Source organism: Lampetra fluviatilis, chromosome 10, assembly GCF_964198595.1.
Source record: "Lampetra fluviatilis chromosome 10, kcLamFluv1.1, whole genome shotgun sequence".
Taxonomy (NCBI): Eukaryota; Metazoa; Chordata; class Hyperoartia; order Petromyzontiformes; family Petromyzontidae; genus Lampetra; species Lampetra fluviatilis.
This window is the reverse complement of record NC_136284.1, coordinates 6902755-6930350: the sequence shown is the minus strand read 5'-3', so window position 1 is coordinate 6930350 and position 27596 is coordinate 6902755. Positions and strand designations below refer to the sequence as shown.

The 27596-nt window shown below is 45.0% G+C and overlaps 1 protein-coding gene across 4 annotated transcripts in view; it reads left to right on the top strand.

Annotated features, from left to right (window-relative positions):
* The first annotated feature begins 1913 nt into the window (after positions 1 to 1913).
* LOC144934503 (R3H domain-containing protein 1-like) overlaps positions 1914 to 27596 on the top strand; it is a 60709-nt gene continuing 35026 nt past the window's right edge. For 3 of the 4 annotated variants that reach the window (XM_078860336.1, XM_078860334.1, XM_078860337.1), the window contains exons 1-5: positions 1914 to 2725; positions 3739 to 3813; positions 18484 to 18591; positions 25214 to 26218; positions 26908 to 26949. In XM_078860336.1, the coding sequence (XP_078716462.1) occupies positions 25472 to 26218; positions 26908 to 26949 (789 nt within the window). In that variant the 5' untranslated portion in view covers positions 1914 to 2725; positions 3739 to 3813; positions 18484 to 18591; positions 25214 to 25471. Of the gene's footprint in view, positions 2726 to 3738; positions 3814 to 17130; positions 17154 to 18483; positions 18592 to 25213; positions 26219 to 26907; positions 26950 to 27596 lie in introns of all 4 variants that reach the window. The other variant, XM_078860335.1, reaches the window with a different exon arrangement.

Here is a 27596-nt window from a genome sequence, read left to right as displayed (position 1 = left end):
TACCTGTAGGGGGCAATCACGATATCCCTAGCCCGGGGCGTGGGGGAGGGGGTGTCCTGGGATCCCCCGGGGCCCCTCCCGGGGGGAGGGGGCTGTGGGGTGTTTGGATCCCCCGCGCCCCTCCCAACGGGTGGGGGCTGCGGGTGTCCTGGGATCCCACAGAACCCCGCCCCTCGGTGGGGAGATGTATAAAAGGCAGGAGCCCGAGAGGATCTGGGCAGTGCTGCCAGCGAAGACTGAAAGAACCAGTGAAGACAGAAGGCTGGCCAGCCTCGGACCCTGGACTCGTCTGACCCGCAGTCCTTGTCAGGGCCGGGCAGACTGAGCCAGTGGCGTGACCCTGGAGCCTCGGAGCCCGCAGTCCTTGTCAGGGCCGGGTCCGTGCAACCAGTGGTCGAGACCTGCACCTTGGCGCGGTCAGGTCAGACTAGCCCATGACCCTAGCTTAGGAAGAGGGCGAGTTCCGTGGGGAATTGTATCCCCTTAGCTAGCGGGTGGAAGGGCCGTTACCCTTTCTATTATAAGGTGTTGTGTTAACAGGTTGGTTTTATAATAAATAAGTCTTGCCTCAACTATCCGTCTACGGCGTCTGAAGAATCCACTCCACTTGTACAGGGAAATTGAGGTTTCAGGTCCATACGGCGTACAGCCGTTTCAATACGGGCAACATATTTTTTTATACTCTGTTTTTTTCGATAAAGTCACGTAGGTAAAAATTTAAATAAAATAAATGGAAACAATTAAATTCAATCACGACTTTTCGGGCGCAACACAAGCGTCCTTCTTCAGGTGGGGACAACGTAGCAAAAGCACAACCGCTTAAGTGTGTCTAGGAGATGGCTGTGACGAGGAATTATATATTTTTTGTCTGTTTGTTTGTGTTTCTCCCTTGTGATGGGACTTTGTAGGATGAACGTTGAGATTTAAAAGGCCAAGGGGTGACCAATAATGTCTGAATTGGTCTAGTAAGGTAGGCGCTGATAAGGGGTTGGCAGGTGTGGGTTTTATGCAGCCATCGATGACGGCGGCGCTGGGACTATCGACTGCACGGCGATTGTGAACCCATTGTGTGCGTCTGATACCCAGAATTTTAGCGACGCCAGCTCACGCGATAGCCAAGAGTAACCCACATCCCAGTGAGCACGCCAAGGTTGGGCAAACGTTGGGCCAATTAAATGGTTTTCCAACCACATTATAACGTTGGTGCCAACGTTGACCCAACCTTGGCGTGTTTACTGGAATACGCTTCTTCAGGAACTGCCGAGGGCATTTGACACCTTATTTATCGTGCGTGTTTGCTGCTGGTGTTGTTTGAAAAGTATAAATTGTTATTGCTTCTTTGAATGCGACCACGATCTCATTAATTCACTGAATTGCCACGGTTGATCTGGGTCGAGAATTGAATCAATAATCGAGTCTCTTTGTGTCGTGCGCGTGCTTTCTCGTTTGTATTGTTTATCGTTTGTTCTCTCTGTCTCTCTCTTATTTTAACATATTACTTCCGTTCCTTTTACCCTGAATCTCAGGGAAAACCATTTTTCAATCGACTTGAAATAAATCGTGGCAATCAAATTGTCACTCACAGCAGGGCAATCGATAGTAATGGAATCGATTTCCTCACCAGAGGTCCACTCAACAGGTTTTTTCCCCCTGTTTTTCTGGCAACAAAACAGGTGTTAAGATGTTAAAACGCCAAACTGAAATCTTTTACAAGGAATAATATCTGCGTTACATGACGTCGAAGGCGTCGCGCGCATCGCAACTATGACGTCATCGCCACACGCTCGAACAACCCCTCTCGCTGCGGCGACGTCACCGCACCGTTCCGGAACGCCAGTCCTAACGCTCGTGACGTCAAAAACTTGTAAACGGCTCTCGCGACCGGAGCGGCGTCTGACGTCACCGCAGCGGGGGTTTGTTTGTCAATCGGCGCGGGTGACGTCACGCCGGGCCACTTGGTGCGCCGTTGCTGCCACCGCCGCCGGCTGAACCGGCGACCCCACGAGCAGAGAGAGGCATTTGGGCCGCCGGTCACCACCTGGGCTGAGCAGGGCAATCGGCGGGGAGACAGCCAGGGAGGAGACCCCGTGGAGGAGAGGAGGGGGAGGGAGGGTGGAGGAGTGCAGGCAGCGAGCAGGAGAGAGAGAGAGCCGTGGACAGCAGGGATGGCGGGGCAATTAATGATTGGAGTGGCCGGGCTGAGCTGCGTGTAAAAGTGGGGTGGTGGTGATGGTGGGGTGGCTTATGTAACGCAGAGCCAGCAGCGAGGAGGGGGTTAGTAGGTGAGTAAGGTTGGGTGGGTGGTTTGTGGTGAGGTGACGAGGGGTGGGCTGGTTTATTGCTGCACAATTACTACGATGGTGATTTTGACGACGATGGTGACAGCGCCGACTGGGAGGAGGAGGAGCAGAAGAAGAAGCAGCGACGCATCGGCGCTGGTGTCGCGTCGTGGCCACCAACAGCACCACGACGACGCTTGACTTGCCATTGCGAGTTGTTTGGGTTGGTGGTGTCCGCGTGCAGGCTGGGCTCCTCCTCTGAAATCGACAGCCGCGGCGGTTGGGGTGGGTGAGCGGCCACGATAGCGGTGTTGGTCAACCACAACAACAGTTTCAATCACCACAACAATTGCAGCAGCAACAATCGGCAGCAGCACAACCACGAGCCACGGCAGAAGGAAGCCTCAAGCGCAGCAGTAGAGCAAGACTGATTTTTTTTTGTCCAGGTAAGCGATGCATGATGATTGGTGCAACTTGAGTGTCACCTTAATTTATGTGGTCTGTGACATTTCCAGTGGGTTGTGGCATCATAATTGCCACTGCCCTGTGTTATCTTCATTATCATTTTGGCACATTCACTACCATGGCTTGTGACATTTTCATTGTACTGGGATGGCTTGTGAAATTTACATTGCTCTGGATTGTGGCACATTCATTGCTCAGTGGCTTTGTGGCACCACCTTTGCAATGGACTATATTTTTTGCACTGCCATTAGAATTTAAATTTCATTTACGGCACCTACATTACAGTGGGTTTTGATGATATTTTCTCCCGTGACAATCGATACACCCCAACTCGTCATATCTCGAAAGCTAAGCAGGGATGAGACTGTAGAGTGATTGGATGGTGGACCACTATGTACAACTCAGGTGTTAGAGGCTGTGGCGTGGGTACACGTTCAACCGCAGAGGGGGAGTGTAGCTAAATCAATTTCACTTTTCTCTAATGCCTTTAAAGTACAGTACTATCCCTGTCTTCACAAACTGCGCTTAGCAGCATGGTGAAGTATTGGTCAGTTAATATGTGCACATGTGTACATAAGCTTTTAATTGCTATGACTTGTTAAATTCAGGTGTCAGCACGGCTGGTGGAACCTTAATTGCAATGGGTTATGGCTCTTCAGTGCTATTTCAGTACGTCATTGCAACAATTTTTGCTACGTACAGTAGCGTGAGCAATATTTTGACCTGCCACCAATATTTGCACGGCCTCTTTCATCTCCATTATGGCACCTTCATTAGCATTGGTTGTGGCCACTTGTGGCATCTGCATTGTCATGGATTGTGACATGTCCAGTGCTGTGAATTGTGGCTGCATGTTTTCTTCAAATTGTTGGTTTTGTTTAACCTTTTGTGCCATTGCAAACATATTTTGCACGCATGGTTGATTGCTGCATGTCACGCTGAGGTTTGACATTTTTAAATAGCTTATTCATTACGCTTGTTTGCTTTTTCCTAGCTGGTGGTCAAGGCTTGGATGTGTTGATTTCATTTACAAGAAGGAATTCGCGCCTGTGCAGAGTTCTTGTATTCGGTAAGGATGTTTTATTCTGATTTTAACGTAAAAAATCTACCCCGAAAATCTGCATCTCTGTTAAGTTAGACTAGATGAGGGCCTCACTGATCATTTATTCATGTAATTTCAAATATGCAGCGCTGTGTGTATCACAGCTCATCAGTTGTATTTTATATCCTTTGGCTGTGAAAGTGCTATGTACTTATTTATCTATCACCTTCCATCACCTGCGCATAAATTTGATTGCAGAAAATAAAATGCATTCATTATTAATGTGAGGAAATGCCATAATTGATGTGCGTAATTAAAGGATGGGGATTTTAGACCTCACCGGTCAAACGCAGTCTTCCCGTGGCAATAAAAAAAAAACATGCATGCATGCAAGTAAACATTTACAGGTGAATAGTAAAGATTGGTTGTGAAATTGTGCGTGGCCCACACGACCTGGAGTTCAGCACTGGCTGCAGAGATACAAAAGGTTAATTCACATTTACTGTGCATTGGATGCATTTCCAGATGATGAAGCATAACCGTTGTTGCTGTTGCTGGAGGCCGTATATTTCAACACTTATTATTCAGCTTGATCGACTTGCACATTACATAGTAACAATTATGCTGAGTTATTCTAAAGATGCAATACACACGTACTGCAGGCTTAATATTGCACAGAACCTGGTCTTGGTTAAGTCTGGACTACAATGGAATTGTTGCATTCTGTGCTACACGGTTTAGAATTTACCAAAATTTGATTTGCATTTCTGAACCAGAGTGCCACAGTCATTGGTGTTTTTTTTCCCTTCTCACTCTACTGTAAAGTGAAAAAATGCTGGAAATTCTGTGCAGTGGAAATGTTATTGAAAAAGCATTGTCATTGGAAGGATGCTGCCTTATTGAATTGTTAAAATAGCTCCCATTGACTCTAATTTGGTTTCCAAAAAATAAATATTCAGCCATGCAGACGCTGCCTATGGGCTCCATCGTGTATTGCTTTTTGTGACATATCTTCTTGTCTACTGAGCTGGAGCCAGCGCCAGGAGGTTGCTGTGATGTTTTTTTTCTCTTAAAATGTACAAATATGCGAGAAATGATGTTAGGCGCCGCAAGCGCTGGCAGCTGAAGTGGCTAATTGATCTTTATTTCCAGCTTTCCGTACTCGGCTTAATGAATGGCTTGCCCACGCATCCCCATTGGATTATAGGAGCAAACTAAACAAAAATAGAAATGGTGGAAAGTCCTGTGTCCATTTACAAGAATTGCCGAGTACCGTACTTCACCAAACTATACATCAGCCTATTTTTTATTATGTTTTATTTTTTTATTATTTTATTATTTCCCTTCTACGTGACTTTATCGAAAGAACCAAGAATATGAATCCCTGCAGTCACGAAAGCTTTAAATCGAAATTTATACATCCGCCTGCCAACAACTACCACCATGATGGCCCAGAGTACAACACAGTCACCCTGGCCATCTTAAGTATCCGCTACTGGGTGAGGGGCCTCCCCATACCATGTTGGTCGTGGAGGTTATTTTACCAAACTGCATCACACTGATTCAGTCCGGTTTAATGAAGATGGGGAAGCATGGATGTGTGAATGTGGAATTGCAGCACGACAATGGTTTTACAGCCCGCTGCTGTCCAACACGTAGATCCACAGTGGCGCATCCAAACACATTAGTAGATTCAAACCTGCTTAACTTCCAATATCTGACACGATTGGGTGCATCTCGCTTGATTTGATGACACGCAAGCAATGCATAAAAGGGCATTTTTTTGTGACTTTGTGCTGTTTTACGTCTCATTAACACTATTGACCTTTTTCTTTTCAAATCCTGAGTTATTTTATATGGCTCGTGCCACATTGTATGCGGTATGGTCGGAATGTGAATATGATATCTGATAGCCCTGTGTGCAGTTGACAGTTACTAGGTACAGTGAGTCGTTAAGCTCTTGGGCTGGTAGTGTGCCTTCCATTTGATGTGGTGATGCCGCAGCTACAAATAGCCAGCTGTTTTTTTCTTTCTAGTAAAGGTGCAATATAAGATCCTTAACCCATTGCAAGTTGTTTGAATGGAATTTGAGCACTTGGACGGATTACTTGGTAATCAACATGTGCCATGGTTTTACTGGCAAGGTAAGTTCTCGGTACTCAATTTGACGTTGTCAATTTTCATCTAGCACTCAGATTTAAATGAGGGTGTCTACTGCATAATGAGCTTTGGCGATATTGTAGAGCACCATTTTCCTCCTATAAAACAAGTATTTTACACAGTACGTGCGGCTGTGGGGTTGCGTGACAACCCCATGGCTAACATCATTGGCGGGTGAGAGATGAACTGGTCTTGCCCCCTCCCACCCTTCCCCAATTCACCAACCCGCACTGACCCACCTGTTAAAGTTTAGTCAAACAAACCTTCACAATCAACATGGTGTGGGGAAGCATCCAGCCAGCAGTGGAATGATAAAACTAAGAGACACGCTGCTGTCCCTGAAGTGCGTTACACTGCACAAGTTACGGCAGCAGCTGACAAAATACCTAATTGTGGCACAGGGCATTAAAATAGGGTGCATCAATTGAGGCCGTTGTTCGGCGACGCAGATGCTCTTGCTATCAGCCGTCATGTCCAAACGAGTTGCACATGCACACATGCGCACAGGCTCGCATGCATACTGGCTCACATACACACTTGCGTACACACAAACACATGCGCACACGGACATATAACAATGAATACTTTTATTTATTTTGGAAAGACATGCTGAGTCCAATGACTCTTTTTTTTCACGAGGGTCCTGCTGCATTGGAATTTTTCAAAGCTGTTTTCAGCCAATGAATGAGTGTTTATGCAAGTGGCAAGTAACCTGAGTATCCAAAGAAAACCCACTTGCGAGGGAGCAACACTCTTTCCCCATGCAGATGGAGAATAGTCCACTTGCTGTACTGGCTTCTCCTGGCAAACTATGGGATGTTATTATGACTCCCTTGGGAAAGGAGTTTCGCAATATGTGTGTGATCCACCATCCCTCGCGGCATCCATCGTGCTGGATTGCAGGCGTGCAGCATCACCGCACAAATACGCACATACGTATACATGTTGAACTTCTTTTGCGCCCTACGAAGCCAAACGTGCTAATCGAAGGTGCGGGGGAGGACAACAAACCAAACCCATACGTGTTCACACGCATACATGCCCACACACGCATTCGCGCGCACGTGTGCACCAACGCACACGTGCGTGCACATGCACTCATGCACACATCCAAAGGGCAGCGTTTGGAAGCACTGGAGAATTGCTGTAGACGAGGCAGCTTCTTCGCAAAACGTGGTGGCAACAGCAACCCACGTCACTTGGTTTCCAAAACGCGAGGAGCTGACTGGATAACCACTGGTAAATGATTGACAGACAAAAGCAGTGAATTTGCGGATGTGCCAATATTGCCTAATTGGATTTTGCGTGAACAATTTCTATGTCGTGTTACAATTTTGGTTGTGTTATACGGCATGGCCTGATTGGCGCTTTGAGTTCTGTTGGTTCTGTCACGGGGGAGTGATGTCGCAATAGTTGCATTGATGTTGCTGTTGCTATGCACATCAATCTATCTGTCAGTAACATTGCTATTTTTGGTTCATCCTCGTTTGTTGAAAAAGATTGAGTTTGTAAGTAATGCAAAAAAATAAATCCTGTTATAATAGAAATTGGTGCAGAATTGAAATGCAAAAAGCAGAGAAGAGTATTTGGTGTTAGCTCTGGATTACTTTATTGAATATGTTACCACCAATTATGCCGGAATGGGATTTAGTTTAATTAGAGCTGGTTGCCATCATTTTGTTTTCAGTTTTAAGACGGACACCTTTAGGATATAATCAATACAAAATTAAATTAACGTGATTAAATATGTATTATCCATGGCAATTGTTTGATTAATAAACGGCATTATTTATCTCTATGTGAACATTTATAAGTGTTGCTTGTTAAAAGATCTGTAGCTGATAAATTTGGATTGTAGTTACATGTTTACTTTTTTTTATGATTGTAAACTGTGGTTATTTGACCACACTTCACCAATTGATTGTGATGCACTGCCTTCTGCTGACAACATAAGCTTACAGCAGTCTTGACCACCTGTTTCTTGATGCTTGGTGGTCACCCATTCATGTCCTATACTTTGCTGCTGCTTTGGTCATAGGCATCTTAAAAATAAACTCGTGTATTATGAACTGAACAAAATACTGTATTATATTATGACCGCTTGCAGGAAAATATAATCTAAAGTATCCCTAATTATCAAGTTTGCTTAAGTACCTTTTCGAGTCTTATATTTTACAATTATAAATTAAAATGCAACACTTCCGTCTTGAAATCTGCTGTTTTGCTTCGACTTTTAACCACGTAAAATTAACTCAAAATGAAATCCAGGCATAATTAAAGAGGACAAATTAAGACATTTCTACCTTCCCTGAAATATATGTCCATGCAAACGAAACAGGACGATTGCAGAAGCAATGTGAAATTACACTTGCGATTGAGACATTAATCAGCCGCTGATTGATTTATTATCATTCTGCTCCCGTGTAAAGCCTTTTCTGAGTCTACTCACGGAGCGTTCCTAAAATAGAGCCAATTAGCATGGCAGCGAGCGCTGCTGCTGTATGCAGGAGAGGCGTCGTCCCAGCCTCTGTCGCCGCACCAGCGCACGAGCACAGCTGTAGTGTGCAATCCCTGAGCTATCAGGGTGTCTCCTACGAGCCGGCCCTTAATTTGAGCCGCACAGGCAGGCGATCGTGGCGTGGCGACCCCGCGATAAAAACACGGCCGTCTTTTTTCGTATGGGGGGTGGTGGAGGGGGAGGGAGTTGATTGGCAAGGTTTATATGTGCATGTCGAGGTTTGGTGAGTGGGCCAGTGGTGGTACGGCTACTGCAGTGACCTGGTGAGTGCCCGAAATGCGGCCAGCCACTCTCGCCGATCTCCTCGTGTAATTGGCAACGTGAACTAGAAAACGCCGTCAAGCCACGGAACGGAGCCCATCAGAAGCGTTGGCTTTTGCATCCGCAGCAAACATTACGTGCAGAATTTTCTCTAAACTTAAATCCACTCGTGCAGGAATCCTTCTACATGATGTTTGTTACCGTAAGAACTATATGGGGCATTTTTCTCATCTCCACTGGTCCGTTCGGTGCTGCGATGCTCCGGACCGAGCACCGCGGCGTGGCGCTGGAGGTAAGGCAGCCATTCTAGATTTGAAGCTTTCGATAGCTGTATCAAGTGAGATACAGCTATCGTGCTGTGACGGTTCCACCTGAAGACGGAAGCTTGTGTTGCCTCCGAAACGTCGTGATTTTTATTTTATTTTTATTTTACTTTTATTAATTTAAAATTTTTACCGACGTGACTTTACCGAAAAAAACCTAAGAATATAGTAAGCCAGCCAGCCAGCGGGCGTCCTCCTGCACGAGTTGCACGCCGCGCTCGCTGCACGTTTGGTCTGCACGCACGCGGCTTCCTGGCTGCTCGAGTTATTTTTAGCCGCTCGCTTGCTGCGCGTGCCATAAAGCTGCCCAGGGGAGGCCGGTCTGCTTGCGCCCGGCACTGAGCCTGCGAGCCATGTGCCTGAGATGAGAGGATGAGTGAAGGCGCTTGCAGGAGCTGCTGGTGATTGCGGGTTTTTATTTTATTTATTTAATATTTTGAGTGAAATTTATTCGGAAAAATACGTTCCGTTTCTGGACTATGATCATTGCTTTGAAGTGGCTTGGTGTTGTTTAAGCAATGAAATAAATTAGGTTGGAAAATGTTCACAGGTTTGCAATTGTGTGGTGGTATCATTCTGTAATTGGTCTTGAATTTAATATATTGCCCCATTTATCTTGATATGGCTGAGATATCATTGTGCGTGCACATATTTTTTTTAATGCAGCATGGAAAGTTTATTTATGCTTTGTATGAATTGCATTGTTATAACAGTGTTCACATTAATCTGGGCAGTTTAAGCCATTTAGACATCTGCACAGAAGTAAGTGGCCAAAAGGAAAATGGATCAATTATTTACTGCTCCCAGAGGCAGTATGCTTCTTGTGAGAATACTGTCCTTTCCCTTACCCTTTGTTGCTATCATAGCTACAATTTTAGTATCGCCCCTTCTGTTTTTAATGGGGGCTCAGGGAGTCTTCCAGTAACGGTGTTCATTTACCGTGTTATAGGTTGTTGATACGAACCTAAAATGACTTCTGGAAACTCGCTGACACATGTGATGAGGTGGCCGGGTGGCTCGGAGGTCAGAGCGCTGGCACTGCTGCGATTCGGGGTTTAAATCTTGGCAGCATCACATAATTACATCGGGTTCTCAAGTGTTTTGACTTCATGGTCGCAGTCCTGCCACCAATGTTTGCAGTAAAATACGATCACATGAAATCAGTTGTTTTTTGCACTCAGTTTACCTAAATATCAGCTCTGACAAATAAAATAATCTGTTTGTCTGTCATGCGGCCGAACATTTTTTTCCGTGGCAGGGGCACGTGGGGGACGTGCTCTCTTCCAGTGTGGATAAAAGGTTTCTTGAAGAGGTATCCCCTCTCAAAAACGGTTTTCTGACGTGGGATTATGCACTGCTCTGAGAGACTTCTGAATGTATTCTTTGTCTCGTGATGAGATGCTGATAGCACAATCGGGCATACATTTGCAGGGAAAAGACAAAGTAAATCAGAAAAAAAGTATTGCAAAATGAGGTTCTGTTAATAACTTAACAGTGTATAAGGTTATATATTACACATGGTGTTTATTACAATTTGAAAAACATTGTCAAATTAAGACATACTCCGTTAATTAATATTGTATTTACACTGATTGTTCAAACCACAAATAATAAAAACTATCCTTAATTCTCCAAGTTATTGCTTTTGTATTGCTCATGTTGAGAGCTTTAATTGGGACCATCTACAATTTAACCAGGATTAAACACATTCCTGTGGAGGGAGCTGGTAGGAACGTTGGGTTGCTCGGTCATTGGCCAGGGTCAACGGCGGTGTGGTGTATTCCGCAAATATGTCCGACTGTGAGGGTGGGCACATGCCAGCGTGAGAAGGTTAAACGTTGAGTTTTATAAGGGCACCACGGGGTGACCAGTCCCTCCCCACCCAGCCCCACCCCTCCCACCCCCCACCCAGCCCCACCCTCCCCACCCAGCCCCTCCCCACCCTCCCCGCCCAGCCCCACCCTCCCCACCCAGCCCCTCCCCACCCTCCCCTCCCCACCCAGACCCTCCCTCCCCACCCAGCCCTTTCCCACCCTTCCCTCTCCACCCAGCCCCACCCCTCCCATTTTTGGATGCACGACGGACGGACACAATAATCCCCTGTGGGCTGGTGGAACCAGGAGGTTCTTACCAGTGCAAGATGTGCCAATGACACGCTTGCTGTCCAAGGGTTATACCATGAAAGAAATGCGTGTTTTTTTTTCTTGAAAGATACATATTTTTCCAATGTTCCATTGTAAGAGGTTACTGGTGTTGCCCCGACCCCACAGTAACATTTTGCAGTCAATTTCCTTCGCCAAAAGTGTTCGCCAAAACAGGAGCCATTTTCATTGTGCGAAAGCTGCTTTTTTGCATTTTGACAAAGTCAGCTGACGCCCTTTCCAATGTCCTCGTGATGTAATGATTCGTAACTATATTTACAGTGAAATTCAGAATACAAGTTATGTCCATAGTAAGTTAACCAAGCAATGTGTTTAGTACATTAGCATTGCATGAAGACACGATTCAAATAAACAAATATCAGTCAACCAAGAAATATGTTAACTGGATTGAATTTTCACACGGAGAGATTTAATTAATCTGCGAAATTTTTTTGGTCATTAGTGTTGAAAAATGTACTCCCAATGTCAATGTATTGTCTCTATCTTTTTCTATGCAATACGCGTGGCATATGGTAGCACCTCCAGTGGCTGAAAGGTTGGCATGAACACATTTATAGGCAACGTATGCAAATCTAAAAACATGAATTCTGACATATATGAAATTGAATGCATGTACTTTGAGCTTAATAATCAATATTCGTCGATGCATAAATGCATACCCATGATCCGATGTGATGCAACAAAATGACTTTTTTACATTATTGTCTGTCCTCATTTGGCCATTTTGGAAATTCGTTCATGCGAACAAAAAAAATAGGTTTTATGGCCAAACTTGGCATTTTAACACCCGAATGACATTTCTGTGATGCCACTCCAGTACACTGCGATGAGTTGTCAATCAAAGAAATGTCATGCCAGCACTTTGGTGGTATGTCTTTCCATAACTTTCAAGTCTTTTTTCTCATGAAGAAGCTTCAAACTTGTATCAGACAGTCTGATGCACGACCTATGTATGTATTTACAAGTTTAGATCTACATGTTTTTGAAGGGACCCTTCTTTACCTATTGTGATGTTTGATTTACTTGCGCAGATATATATATATGTCATTCACAGAACTCACAGATTTGTATGAAAATTCCAGGACTGCAAGTAAAAAAAACTCATGATATTTGCACTGACTCTATGGCTCAAATTTGGCTGTGGGAATGTGCTGTATACTGATTTATTTATTTTGTGAATGTCTTCTCCTCGCACTGTTGTTTCAATGAATAAATGATGCTCTTGCAGCATGATTAATGATAAGAATAATAAATAAATGTGACTTTTTCTTTCGTCATACATACAGCTCTTTGTCAAGCCACTATCGGATGAAGGCATCTCTGCACTGTGATGGCCATGCGGGTTGTTTGACCATAATTACCGCTGCTGGTTAGTACGAGCTGGTGAAGGGGACTCCCAGAACCGGTTAACATCTCACTGGCCACTTACGCTAGCCGTGGCTGGAAATAAAACTGAGGTCACCGGGTTCACATTGCATATCTTTAACTACTTCCCTACTTCTAATCCCCACAGCATGATTATTCGTGACTCAGGACTCTTTATATATTTTAAGAAGTTAAATCTCTTTTATCATCATCTGTATTTATAATGCAGACTTTTTTCGAAAGTCGGCTTTGCTATATATTGCAGCATCAAATAGGAAGGACCGTGTATACATCATATATCCCCCCCCCCTCTGTCTAGCATACAACACATTCAGTTTGGGCAGCCAGTGCCAATACACATTTGATTGAGAGGTTGATGGTAGAGTGGGGGGCCGCCATCATATTCAGAGCTGGAATACATCACTGTCGCTCAGCCAAGGCAGCACAGGCTGCCTTTACGTTTCCTTCGCATGGCTGCTGAGAGGATCGCTCTTTCGGCAGACAATGTGATAGTCTCGCCGTGAGTGGGTGGAGGCCTCTAACCTCCTGCTTATGTATACCGCTGCTGCCACGTGCATCACCAGGAGAGCGTTTTGTCACTGATAAGGTGGCAGGTAGAAAGAGGTGGTCTTGTCGCTTCAAATGCAGCTGCTGTGAGCTTAAATGTGTACACTGCAACTGTTTGGTGTGATGCATTCCAGCTCGTCAATATGCTCACCAAGTGAGCAATATGCAATGCAGGGAGTCGTGGTTAAGTGGCTGGTGTAAATCTAATATTTTTGAAGAAGGGCACGAAAGCGTAATTGTTGTATGTATGCTGGCGAGGCCATGCCTATGTAGAAAGCGGCAAACGAATAAATTAATGCTTGTTTTTTTTATTTGGGCCCCCATAAATTACAGTGAAGAGATTGATTGTTTCACTCAAATTGTAAATTGGTTTCGTAATTTGCCTCCCATGGAGTATGACACTTATGCCGCTAGAATGTGAGGAAAGCCCGCCCGATGGTTACTAGTTAACGACAATTATCCATGGGTGGATTATCCGGGTGGCTAATTAACCAATTAATTAAATATATACATGAGAATATGCTTCATTATTAGTTGCTCCTTACTGTTGACTCCGTGCCCACATGACCACAAACATGTCCACACAAACACAGGGGAACAATGAATATGGGTTTCAATTATCGTATGTTTTGCGTTATCCGTGTTTTTGTTAAATCTGGGCTGCTCCTCCCTCCCATTTACCCCTGACAGAGAGTTGACTCTACATGCGATTTCCAATAACTTAACACAAATGATACCGTTTACAGTGAAATCTCTTACATTTTAATGAACGCTGCAGTTTAATTCTACCTAATAGTACTTTGATGAAGAGGTATTCTTCATAAATCCACTGCTGAGTGTAGCACAGATTGCCTTCAACCTGCGCCTCTGTTGCAAAGAATTCAGAGTTGAATATGATGTCTGTGCAACAGGCCATTGAGATCAAATTGCACTGATTAGACAAATGCTGGGCATTTTTCAATATCAGTGGTGGAGTGGCTCAGAGCTTAAACCATCATCTCGCTTGTCGGGTTGTCAACGTTTATGAAGCTAGTGGTCTCTGGGGGGGAGCTGATTCTGGCTCTATCATTTTGCCACTTTCAACGGGATGGGCCATGAATATGGCTTTGTTGCAAGGGTCCCTTTCAATATAAATGCCCCTTGAGAAACCTCCTACAGTCGAACGAATCTGCATATTTGATCTGACTTAAAAATGGCACTGAACTTCACTTCACCTCAAGCGAAGACAGCATTATTACCTCACTTGAGTAAGTACCACAAGTGCGACTAGCCCACATAACCTCCCAAACCATGGACCGTTTAATGAACCAACGTAGTGTTCTCTCCTTCAGTGGAGGAATAGCAAAATGACACAAATTATTTCTTCAAACCCTTTCGTTGCGAGCAGACCTCGACATCGGCATTTAGCTCTTGAATATATTGCTGTCATACACAATAATTAAATAGTAGGTGCTGTATGCAATTTGTGACTGTAACAGTGAACTAAAATTTTCATATTAACGAATCTTCAAAGGTCAGCCCAATTGCCCGGCATGTAACTTTGGTACATATCTCAAAATAAGAGATGTTTGAGTATTGGGTTGCATTTTCTTCGAACCCTGCCAGCACCCCAATGTTCAACCAACTTTACATAAATGTTAAACACTCAAGAGAACGAGTAAACAATCCGATCTGCATTTGTCCATCATGAATTCTGCACTCACAGCATGACTCATAATAATGAGTATGTACAGCCCTTTGCCGATACGCTGCTGAAGGCCTTCCCATGCCGGCACAGTCAAATGGTGGTTGTTTGACCATACCCCACGCTCGTTGGTGAAGCAGACTTTAGAATTGGGTGCCACGGTGGTGAGATGTTAACTACCTCGCCAGGTATACAGGAGGTCGTCGGTTCGATCCCGACCCTGTGACACCTGTATACTTAGAGTTTGGATTTTCTCCCCGTGGTCACGTGAATTGTTCTCCCGGTCCTCCAGTTTTCCCCTCCACATTTAGAAACAAGCGTTCCGAGTACTTAGCTGCAATACATTTCCACGTGATAAGCCACTTTTCGTTGAGCTATCATTTGTGGCAAGGTCGATTCTGAAAAAGAGCTACATAGCTCAGTGGGCCTTACCTGGTAGTTTAGTAGAGACCAGTTCAGGTATATCACTCTACCTTTGACCGCAATGTATGGGAAAAGGCCGCAACTCTCATTACTTAATTGTACTAATTTTGTATTGTTCCAACATTTTCTGACTCGACTATAGAAGAATATAAAATGTGTGAGGGGCTAGGAGGAGGAGGGGGGGGTGCGCCCCTTCCAGCCACTTCCCCTCCCATATTGAGGTGTTGGGATCACCGTCTTGCCGTTCTTGTATTAATGACAAAGGGCATAAGAATCGGCGGGTTCCGGTGGCAAGCGCTGACCCCAGTGACGGTGGTTGTCGCCTCCCGTTGCCGGGTGATGCGCTCCCCGCGATGCTGTCGACAGATCCTGGGCGTGCGGAGGAGTGCGGGCGCGAGTGGGCGTGCGTGAGTCATCGCCCCCACCTCCCATGCTAACACAATCAAATAGGAACGTGTACGTTCCCCCAATATGAGACCATTCATCACGGGGAAAATATCGAGTGGCTTTTCTACTCTTTTGCTTGCTTGCAAGTCTACATGCGTGCACCCCTGCCCCCTCCATCACTACCACCACCACCACCCCCTTTGAAATAATTATTTGATAACAGCAGTTTGTAAATACGATCGCTAAATTATGGTTCATTATTTCGGATAGGTTATTGATTAAAATTTGTGTTCCCGCGAATTGCATTGTAGAAGCATAAATTGTGCGGGGACGTGCAGCTGTTGGTAGCAAGCCGCGCGTTTAAGTGGCGAATTAATCAGATGCGGCATCAGTGAGCAGCGATGATTTAATTGAAATAAATTAAACCGTTTTTACTTGGTGGCTTTTTTTTGTACGACTGGCTGCTGTTGTTCACTGTTGTACATTTTTAAAGACTTGGATACATTGGTCGTCTGGTAAATAACATCCTGAAGCGAGCATGTTTACATAGATTGGTTTTCTGCTTGCCATTACATCACTAAGCCTTAACAGGATACAGTGGTGGACATTTCCTGTATTTGCATTCAACGTTTTTTTTTCACTGTAAATCATCCATCCCTTTTGTAGGTGTCGTTGTAAAAACAATCCTATCTGACACGTACGTGGAAGCAAATCTCAGCTGTACAAAACACAGCTTGAACCGGATACATATTCCTATCATAGACCTGGTTGTATATACAATTGTACAACTTAAAACGTGAAACAATAAAACAAATGTAGTCATGATTCTGAGCTGCCATGGATGCAGTAAAATGCACACTTATAAGCACGCCGACAGCGTTGGGGAGGGAGGGAGAGTGGGGAGGGAGGGGAAGGGGTATTTAATTTTATAGAAAATCTCCGGCATGGGATGCTCTGTAATTTTGTAGGAAACAAGATCATGGCAGGGATTCAAATGGTGGCAAAATTGTGTGTTGGACTGCTGTGTGCGTGAACGAAACGAGCACACACGTGCGCACATAAAGCACGCAGCTCCACGCAGGCATCCGCAGGATAAGTGCCCTTCTATATTTTTTTTGCCGCTTGAAATAATAATAGTAGCAGTAATAATAAAAATAAAAGCGCCGCATCCTCTCAGCATGCAAATGGGAAGCGGAGAGAGCCCCGTGATACATGCCGGCGGTGTGTGATGCGGTCTTGTTCATTCATGGGCCATCTTCCATTCAGTAAAAAAAAGCCCCCACACCGTTCACGCGCCGGCTCCATTCATAGCTTGAGATTTGTAGTCCGGGTCGCTTGCCTCTGCGCATCCAGAATGTAGCCACCACCTTCCGCCTCGGAAGCTCCAACGCGCATTCACTTGTGTATGTGGCGGCGTGTTTTAATTTTAGTTGTGCCACCGTCATTTGTCTATTTTTTGATCAATTTCTCATTTCCTATTTTTTTATTGGGAAGGTATTCTGCAAAAATATGGCTGGGTAAGTGGTATTTTTTACATTTTACGGTCTGTATATTCAGGCATGGTTATGTGTGCATATATGTATGCGTGTGTTTATAGAATCATTTTTAAAATGATGGAGGGTGGGGGGGGGGAATCTGTTTATATTGGAGAGAGAACTCTGTGTTACATTAACATTTTAAATAAATTAATTTCACATACACACGGCATCTTATTTTGCATTATATAGCGTGTCAATTTATTTAATATATATATTTTTATGCATCAATTAGGTGAATAGTTCATTATAAATAAAATGTGCATGTGTGTGTGTGTCCGCAGCGTGCATGAGCATGTAATTAATTGTCGGACGGCTTCAATGTTCTCGGGTCTGTCCTGTCAATGTGAATGGCTCCCTCAAGTGGAGGTGACGCCGCTCAGAGCCTCCGATAGCTGACGGCAGATAGGGTGCTGTGTCTGACAGCCGCACGCACTCGTCGACAGCTGTCTCCAAGAGAGCAGAGGAATTGTGAGGGAGGAGAGGGTGGGTAGGGGGAGCAAAGAAGAGGGGATTACAGGGAGGAGAGGAAAGGGAAGAGAGAGGGAGGACAGGAATGAGGAGGGGGGAGCAAGAGGGAGGATAGAGAGGAAAGGATGGGGTTAGGACAAGGAGGAGAGGGATGGAAGACAGGATTGGGATGGGAAAGAGAGAGGAGATGAAGGAAGGAGAGGATAGGGATGATGGGGATGAGAGAAGAGAAGGGGACAGAGAGACGATAGAGAGAAGGGCTGGATGAGGAGAGGGGAGAGGGAGGAGCGAGGGAGGAGCGAGGGAGGGAGAACAGGAAGGAGGGAGAGGGCTGTCGGCGTGCGTGCATGTGTCGACACTGCTGTTTTGATCCCCCGCCACTTGTGCGCTGTGTTCACCGCCGGCTCTTCTCTGCTGTTACCTTTACTCTCATAGGCGGACTGCGCTCTTTGAAGAATTAGAATATTAAAATAAATATGATTTGGTTATTTTTTTCGAATGCCAATTATTTTGAGAAGCCATTACTGGCAGGATGATGTTTTGTTAAATCTTTGATCTTTTTTTCCAGCTGTATTTTTAATAATATTTTGCTATTATCTTGGAATTTGCTCTGTTCCGTAAGACTGAGAGCCAGTCTAGAATAAAAAAAAACATGTTTCGTTGTAATATTTTATGCTCACCTAACCTTCATGACCCACACCTCATTTGTTTATTTTCCGTTGCTGCCTGCTCCCCCTGCTGCGTTGTGGCTGTATCGGTGACCTCTGTGGGACCGCCTCTGTAAAATGTGCCACGTGGTGTGGGATTTGTGCATTTGCCCGGCGCGGCGTTGCCTCTGCAGGTGTTGCACACAACAGCGAACGTTGTCTCGGCGCCGTCGTCTCTAAGCCACGACGAACCTCACGCCTCCGGCACTGCTGCCGCTGCAACCGCACCTTGCCCCGACCAGGTAGGCGAATAGCGAGTGACCTTCGTGTGCGCCGGCCGAGTTTTGAACGATGACTGAAAATGCTACCGTCGGCAGTGCAGGTGTGAACGACGTGTGGTTGATGCGTTTGCTGCAGGTCAGTCATGTGCAACCACGGTGGGAAAGGACGCGCGTCAAGACAAATCTTGCGGAAATGCATTCGTTGATGTGCGTGCGCCTGCTTTGTGATTTTTTATTTTGAAGCGTAGGTCGTCGGTTTGTTGGGGGCGACTTAATATTTTCCACTGATGTGCCCGTCATGGCTGTCTTGTGAATAGGTTTCCAATGGAGTCGGTTTGTCTGTGATGTGAGGGATATTTTGCATCCAGAATTTTTTTAAATATATATAATCGGCCCAGCAAGCTCCAGGCAGGCAAGCCAGGGAGTGTGGTTTCCTACCTGTACACGATTCTGTTGGATTCAGACTTGTGCAGTAACCTCATAACGTCACAAAACAAACACTGTAACTTGGTGAGAAGGGTTTGCAACAACAAAAAAATCCTAACTTAATTGGGGGTTTTTCGCTGTGCAACATCGCTTGAAATTATTTACATTTCAAAGATGTAAAAAATCAGGCAAGCTGTGGTTAAACATCAGCTATCATCATTGCCACATCAGCCTACCCAGTGGTCATTTAAAATATTTAGAAAATTCACAAGATATTTTTTTTGGCGATCACCATATTACAGGACAAACTTGGCCCAATGTGGCTTTATTGAAAGCGTCTTCCGGCTATTCACGTTTTACCTCATGAGGTCTGTTTTCTGGAACACAAGGGGCGATGTTTTGGCAATATGCGGTTTGACGCTAACATTTTCATCTCCCCGTCGAAAATTTGTGCCGGGAGTGCTGCATCCATTGGAAGGTGTTAATTAATCGACTTTGAAAACTCTTTACCACATGTTTTTGTGAGTTCTTTTGCCTATTTTTTTTATGTTGTAATGTAACAAACTTAACACGCACAATGCAAATGTTCACACCTTGCAGCATGCATCTAGCCGTCAACTTGTTGAGGCCGTTCGTCATATGGACGCCTCGGTGGCGAATCATTAACGTTCAGGTGACAAGTGTTAGGGGCGAGCGTCAGGCTGGGAATTCAGTGTCAGGGGCCGTCATTGGCCGTGAGTGCCACGTTGTGGGATGAGTAATGGAGATGGGGGGTGGGGGTGAAGAATAAAGCGTGTACACACAGGAAATTTATAATAGCAAGGGTGGAAATGATGTAGAATTAGTTAAACAATAGGGAGGGGGTAGTCATTTTGGACCCAGGTATGCAATCCTGTTATTCCCATAAGGTGTATTATTTGTCGAATGCGGTTTTTCCCAACATGCCATTTTCCAGGAATGCAACACCCCACATTCGGCGAGGTCTGCCTGTACAGTACCATTCGGGTTTATACTGCATCTCTATACATCTCAAGACGCTCTACAAAAACAGTGTGGCACGCGTATCGTACAGATGGTAGTCTCTATACAGTATACGAACTAAATATAATCTAGAGGGGAAGAGATGGGCATAGGCAGGAGAGAACCAAGCCGCGGTTGGCTTGGGGCTTGGACCAGGAGGCCTTGGGCTGAGGAGAGATCGGAAAGAACGTGAAGGCGAGTCAGTAAAGCGAGATGGGAAGGGAAGAGGTAGGTTGTGAGCGAGCCTATAGAGAATTTATATCTGAAGTTTTCGTGACTGCAATGATCCATACTCTTTGGTTCTTTCGGTAAAGTCACATAGGTATAAAATAACAAATAAATTAAATCGCGACGTTTCGGAAGCAACACTAGCGTCCGTCATCATATTAATAAATGGTGAGAGCAATCTTAAATTTGATGTGAAACTGGATTGGGAGCCGATGGAGGGATTGGGAGTATTGGGGGTTATGGGAACGGCCTTGAGGTCTGGCAATGTGCTTTTTTTTCTGTGATGTTACAATGTTTATTACATAAATGGGTTCGGAAATAAGCTCAGGCTTAGGCTGGGGCAACTTTTTTTTCATCGCATCTGCCTCAAAAAAATGTTGCCCATCCCTCTGGAATGTGTCCATACGTTTTATCATTCGGTGACACTGCAGCGTGGTTCACACACTCACGTGTCGCAGCTACGCTGGTTAAACCCGCCTTGAAGCCGACTCCACGTATTGTGTGTCACGCTTGTAGATAAGAACAGCGGCTGGATATTTGGAGCTGGTGTCAGCCGGCATGTCCCTGCGTTGTTGCACGCCGTGTTGTGGTTTGGCTCGGACGTGGTCCGTTTTTCGTTGAGAGGGCTTTGGATTTGCGGGGAGCGAGTGTGCGGGCGTGCGTCGATGCCGTGCGCCTGACATTTCCCGGACTGTCGTGCTGCTTGCCGGCACAACGATGAGGCGACATCAACCCGAGACACTGTGCTTCTGACGTTGGAGGAAAAACACCAGCGCTAAAGAGGAGAGAGACTCTCGTTTCGTGGTAATTTAGTCACGGCGAGCGAGGGCAATCGCAGCGGTGCTGCGGGCGAATGAAATATTTTTTGTGCACCGCAAAATGTGTTGCGCAAGTCACGTGAATATTTGGTAACCTCTTTGATGGTCTTATATTCGCGTGGAGCGTTGATGAGGTAATTTTACTTTTGAAGTCTGTAATGCAAATCACTTGTTGGAAAATGTTTCCCCTCTGTGTTGCCGAATTTATATTTGTTATTAGATCTGAATTGCGTTTACATTCGTTTTGCATCGCCCAACTGCTTGTAAATGCATTTTACAGCGAGAGCATTGCTGAACACCCCTATTCTATTTTCAGATGGTTGACTGTCAGCGATTATTACAGTTTTGTCAGTTCTTGTTTAATTAAAATCGAAATGCGTGTTTACGGTGAATAAATTGTGCCGTTCAGCGGCTGCAACATGGGGCGAAGGCTGGGCACGCTTCAGACACGCGGGTGCCTCTTGTGCTTTACAGAGAAGTGCACAGCGGGTGCATTCACACTGCAATGTACACGCGGCATGCGGCACATTGATTCTGATATATTTAACATCACACGCGAATGGACATTAATAGAAGGAAGCACTGCAAAATAGCGCGAGCAGCTGCGCATGCATATCCTCCTCAGCTCGAGGTTTAAGAATGAATGATGGACTGTCCCTACAATCTGGATATGTTTTATCTTGGTGGTGGGGGAGAGGTGCATTAACCTAGAACAGTTTACAAAAAAGAAAATGTGTTTCCAGCATTGCACGTGTTTTGTTGTTATAACATGGATCAGTGGAAATGATAAAATAATTTCCAGCCTTTGGTTAATCCATTTCTGGATGAAGGCCACCCCATGCTGTGTCAGTCATGCTGCTTGTTTGACCATACTTCATGCTTGTCAGTGTTTAGATACCATTCGCCACTGATGTTAATTGTGACCGGTAATTTAACTCGGATCACCAGGTCTATAACGCAGTTTTTCTTACCACTGCACCACTGCTCCTCCCACCAGTGAAAATTACGTCAGTTTTGAAATGCCTTATTATCAGCACCTGTGCAAGACATGGCTCAAACTCACAGGTTTCTGGTCACCCCAGCAAAAAACAGCCAATAACTTGCCCATGTACCTACGCGTACCCATGTGTATGACACATAGGCCTCACCGGATGGGCTCATGACTGTGTGTGCAAGTGTGCTGTGTGCACTGCAGATCTATGGCCAATACGTGAGCGCATGGGCACGCATAAATGGCAGTTACACGAGCTGTCCTATTAGAGTTTGTGGATAACGTCGATAAGCGGGTAGCAGGATATTGCTTCCATGTTGTGGTGCTGCGCGTATGTGCTCAGATATGGGATTTATTTTAGAAAAGGGGACCGCGTTGTACGGGCATTACATAACGTGGCCACCATGGCAAAAGCAATGCCGCGGAATCGCGCTTGCTTACTGTGTTTACCACAATGCTATTCCTGTTCTGCGTAGCATTGTGGAGGAGCATGACAAAGAGTGTCGAACCGACATGGCCGAACATATCATGTCTTATTTTTGTAACAGTAGTCATGCCGTGGTGCCAGCAGGTATATCGAGTTGCAGGTCGGAGGTCGTGAAAGCTGGCATCTACTTGAATGCAGCCAGACACGCATGTCCTCATTGTTGGCGTGTAGTAATACGCAGGCTTTGCTGATGTAAGTGCCTTATTGTGGTTTTCAGTTTCCCCGCCGAAAGAGGATACCTAATTCTCAGTCCCTTATCTTGGTGTGTACCAAAGTGTTGTAGCATATAATAATGTGCTGTAGCTTTAAACAAGTGGTTAATAAGCTGAGGCTTAGCGTCCCAAGATATCGAGTAAAAGTGCATATGCGGGGCTTATTATGTTATTTTTTGATGGCTAAAATCGTGGGATGTGAAACTGTAGAAAAAAAGAGTGCGAACCAAACTTGAAACCATTAAAATTAATTTAAATGAGATTAATATAGATGTTTTACAATTAAACACAACCATAGATATTGTTATTTATAGATAATTATATTTAATGAGATGATGTTGTGATAAAAGACTTTGCAATAACTTTTAATCATCATACATTGTATTAATCTGGATGTTACGGATCGTGTTGTACAAATCATAACCATAACTCTGGAGTGAAAAATGTAATTTAAATAAGATGGGTCATGAAAAAAAATTCCAGGAAAATTATTTTCCAAGAGTAATGGTTCAATTCAGAACTGCTGAACTACAAAACAATTTGGGGTGACCCTCATGTTCTAATGTGCAGTGTTTTGGGTATTTTGTGCTCAAATTGATGTTCTCCAGATATTTGCAATATAAAAGACTTTAATCCCAAAATCTGTTGCCTCATATATGTTGCAACTAGACGGGTGCCAGTGCGATTGCAAGCAAATCGGCTTTTGATTTTTTGATGGAGTGGAGGGTGAAACAAATCAAGCCTTATACTGGAATTTCAGAGTTTGTCTAAATCAATCAATTTGCTTTTGCCTCACTCGTGGTTACTGTGCATATGGATTGCAATGGGATTTAACTAAGTATGCATACAGTCTGAATCATCATCTGCCTTCATAAAACCAGCTTAATTCTGGAAAATCAAATGCACTGCATATATTTTTTTCTGTTGCTATAAACTGGACCCAATCCCTTATGGGGGACCTTGGCGAGTGTTCAATAGTGATTTATATTTTAGGCCTACGGCTGTTCCTGTGGTTCTTGGTTTTGTGCCGACGGCCGACAGCACTGCCCCCCCCCCCCCATGTGTCGCGCTGTCCATGGCGTGTACCCCACAGCCACTCTGAGAAAGAGGATACTCACGCTTTTGAGAGGCTGATGCAAAATTAAGACGGCACAATGAAACAAAGTTGAATTTCTCTCTATTATGTGATGTGCTTCCGGGTTGTCCCATTTGTTGTGCGGAATGATGTCAGACGTTAAGCAAACGTTGAATATTGCTTTGTAATGGCAAAATGAAAATGCTATGCTGCCGCTGGGATGTGCTGTTCTGTTTACATTCATTTGTATGCAAAATCGTCAGACGTGCTCACGAGTAACCGCAACATCAAGAGGGAGCGCGTTTCTGAGCAGATGCCCTGAAATTGCGCAATTAAATTATTCAATACGCGGCGACGCAATGTCCACCCACGTGTGCAGTCGGATCTACAGTGAGCAGGGACGTACAATATTTATCCTCGCTTAAGTACCTTCGCGGGTTTACGCCTTCCCAGCTGAAATGTATGGATGAAGGTTGCTCTTTCCGTGCTTCCATTGGCATTTGCAAGGCGTAGCCTCGTTGCCTTTAAGAGAGGCCCAGAGATTCCAGGCGGTAATTGTGCACGTCGCTAATGATGTCGCCGTTCGTGTTGGTCCTAATATTGTTCAGCTGACGCCTGGGGCTTTTGTAGGCGTCTTGAGTCATTGCAAAACAAAGGGCACCCCATTCATACTACGTTGTTATTGTTAAATTCATTGGCAACGCGCTTATCTATGGGAATGTACATATATATATGTGTGTGTGTCTTGAAGGATGATATTCTCGTACGTTTTAAACCGGTATTTTGTGTGATCATCTACTCCAGTGGGGTTTGTTTTGCACCACATTTTAGAAAATCATTGCAGTTCATCCTGCATAATCCGTTTTCTACCAAGCACCTCCGATTAGCACGGCTGGCTTCATACGGTGCTAAATAAGTTCAACATACATACATACATAATATTTGTGCATGAAGTCACCATTTGGAGCACCTGATTGCATTCGCAGACCGCGTTGGGTGGGTGACATTTTCACTCGCGTAACTGTTGTGGCATCATTGCACAGGAACCTGCTCTCCAAAGCAGAGATTAATTTCTCCGGGAAAAACAACTCTCCACCAGCTTTCATTGCTGCCTTGGTTTTTTTAATTGTTTATTTTACAAGCTTCCGTGGCTTTTTTCATGGGTTACTCATATAAAGGTTTAATCCCAGACACCTGCTGTTGTTAAAGCATATACAGTCAGCACCAGAAGGTAATGATGAATATTCATCGGAACAACAATTCCGTTTTTTATAGTCAGAGAATGTTAAATACAATACTTGTTGGGTTGTTTTAAGCCCTTTGTGTATGTTTCGTTATTTAATCTATTTCATTAACCAATTGTTTGTACTCTCTTGTATTTTTCAGTTTCGTGAATCCATGCGAAAAACAAGTGTTTGAGGTCTCATACAAATCATTTTGGACATAGCGCAGCTCCACTGTGTCTTGTAACGATGGAAGGCCTCTTTGCATGCTCAAGATTGTATTTCTGGATGTGTAGAAATGTGTCACATTTAAGCGCAGTGTGAAGCAGGGTGTCTGCGAATAATACATTCTGAAAAACTGTCAGGATATAATTTTTTAATTTTACAATGACTCCGTTGGAGGTTGTGAACCAAGGGATCAATGCAAATGAACCGAGTACAGTTTGAGAAATTGGGAAAATCAATTGAGACAGACATGGAGAGGCCGTTTACCGGCAACAAACTAGAAAAACCTGAATTGCACCTGGCAGACACCAATGACATCCCGATAATCCACAAGGCCAGAATTAGTGCTGCCAAATCTGAGCAAGGGGCCACAGTGGTTGCGGCTGGAGTGGAACAGAGAAGCCTGACGAATGCTGCTCGGACTCCGCACAGAGAGCAGCCGCCGGGTGCCATGGTGCAATCTAAGTCTACGCAGAACTCACTGAGCGACAATACCACATCCAGTGACCCGACCATCGCGGAGTTCAGCATGCAACCCAGCAGGGTGGAGGCAGCCACGACGGTGGCGGCGCGGGAGCAGCAGGAGATGGAGATGCCGAGCATCGTGATTGAGCTGGACACCACCGGCACGGAGGAGGGCGAATTATCAGCGGCAGCGCTGGGCTGCGTCAGCGACGGTGCAGAAGTTGTGGCCACGGCGGGAGCTGAGAGGCTTGGAATAGCTCACGAGCACAACGGGCCACGTGGTGACGCGCCCAGCATCGTCTTCGTCCATGGCGACGTGCCCGGCTTCGCGAAGGGACGAGCCGGGGCAGGCAATGGGGAGCGGGAGCACGGGTTGGAGCAGCCTCCCGGACTGTCTGTTCTGCTGGTGCACGATAGCCGGGGCGAAGATGACAGGGAGGCAAGCCGAGCGGAGCCGGATCCTGCGACCGACCAGCAGGCACGAATTGCAGTTTTTTTTCAAAATGAGCTGTTGATGTGCACGTGAATTAAAGTTGTTCATTTTAATACCAAAAATCTGATCAACTTCAGCCATATATATATTTTACGTAAATGGTTTAAGATTGGCGCCTGTGACTATATTATCCGGAGAGTGCCCGGTCTCGCATATCTCAGAAGTCAAGCAGAGTTGGAGCCTCGGTAGTGCTTTGATGGGTGACCACCATGCAAGTCAGGTTGTTGTAGGTGGCTGTGGAGCTGTGCTGGTCAGCTGAGCAGTGCAGCAAAATCTGTTGTACTGTACTTCTATGATCCCTTGTCTATGCTCCCTACCTTCAATAACAAGTGCTGATCAGCATGGTGAAGTATGGTCAAATAACACCCAGGACACATGGCATTGGCAGGCCCTCATTCAACAGTGGGTTGTACATATGAGATTGTTGCTGCTTGAGTGATCTTATGTGATATATCATGAAATATTAAACCTTTTTGTTCCCATGCTGAAAAGCAAATAATATCTTTTTTTTGGCTCGCTGTCTTTTTTGCTAAACATTTTCATATCCTGTTATTGTTTCAATGAATAGGCTCATTATTTCCTTCATTGGCTGCTTTTTGAAAACTGCACCTAACAAAGCCTGTTATCTTTTGATAACGAGTTTAATTAAATGTGTTCTTTGTTCTTTGCCACAGAGACGACCACAAAACCAAGGAGCAACGCGGAAAAGAACCAAGGTAAGTTGAACCCTACCGCACACTCCCGTGTCTGTTTCAAATTGCCTCTTAAAACATTTAGGGTGCTTGAACCAGCATTTGTGGGTACCCGCCCCCACCCCCCGATCTGAACCAGTGGGTGGTACACAGTGGCTGAGATATGGGGAACTCCGCAAGAGTGGGAGCTCATAAAATATTGGGGTGATTGTTTTCAGCGTTGACTTGGGAGTGCTTCATGGGCGAGAAGGGCAAGGAACCAGCGTAGCCCCCTGGCCCACGCAGAAAAAAACACCCGAAACGCAATCCTTGCTATAAATAAATGAATAGCAGGGATAGATGTGGAGACACATAGATGTGTAGATGGATTTATTGGGGGATGGATGTATGGCTGGATAAGTAAAATATTTGTTTTCACGAGAAGAGAGTGTGGAAATGTCAATGCCATTTTTCTTTTTTAACCGCCATAATCACCGGCATCCATGTAGGACATCAATACTAATCTAATCAACGCTGACAAACGTGCACTCTCAGAATGCCGCACTTCGAGGTAAACATCATTTAGTGTGCGAATGAATTCTCTACCCTTCGGAGCTCAAACAGGTTTTAATCACGGCATTTTAAAGAAAAAACACAGCAGAGTGATATTTGATATTTTGCAGTGCGACAAT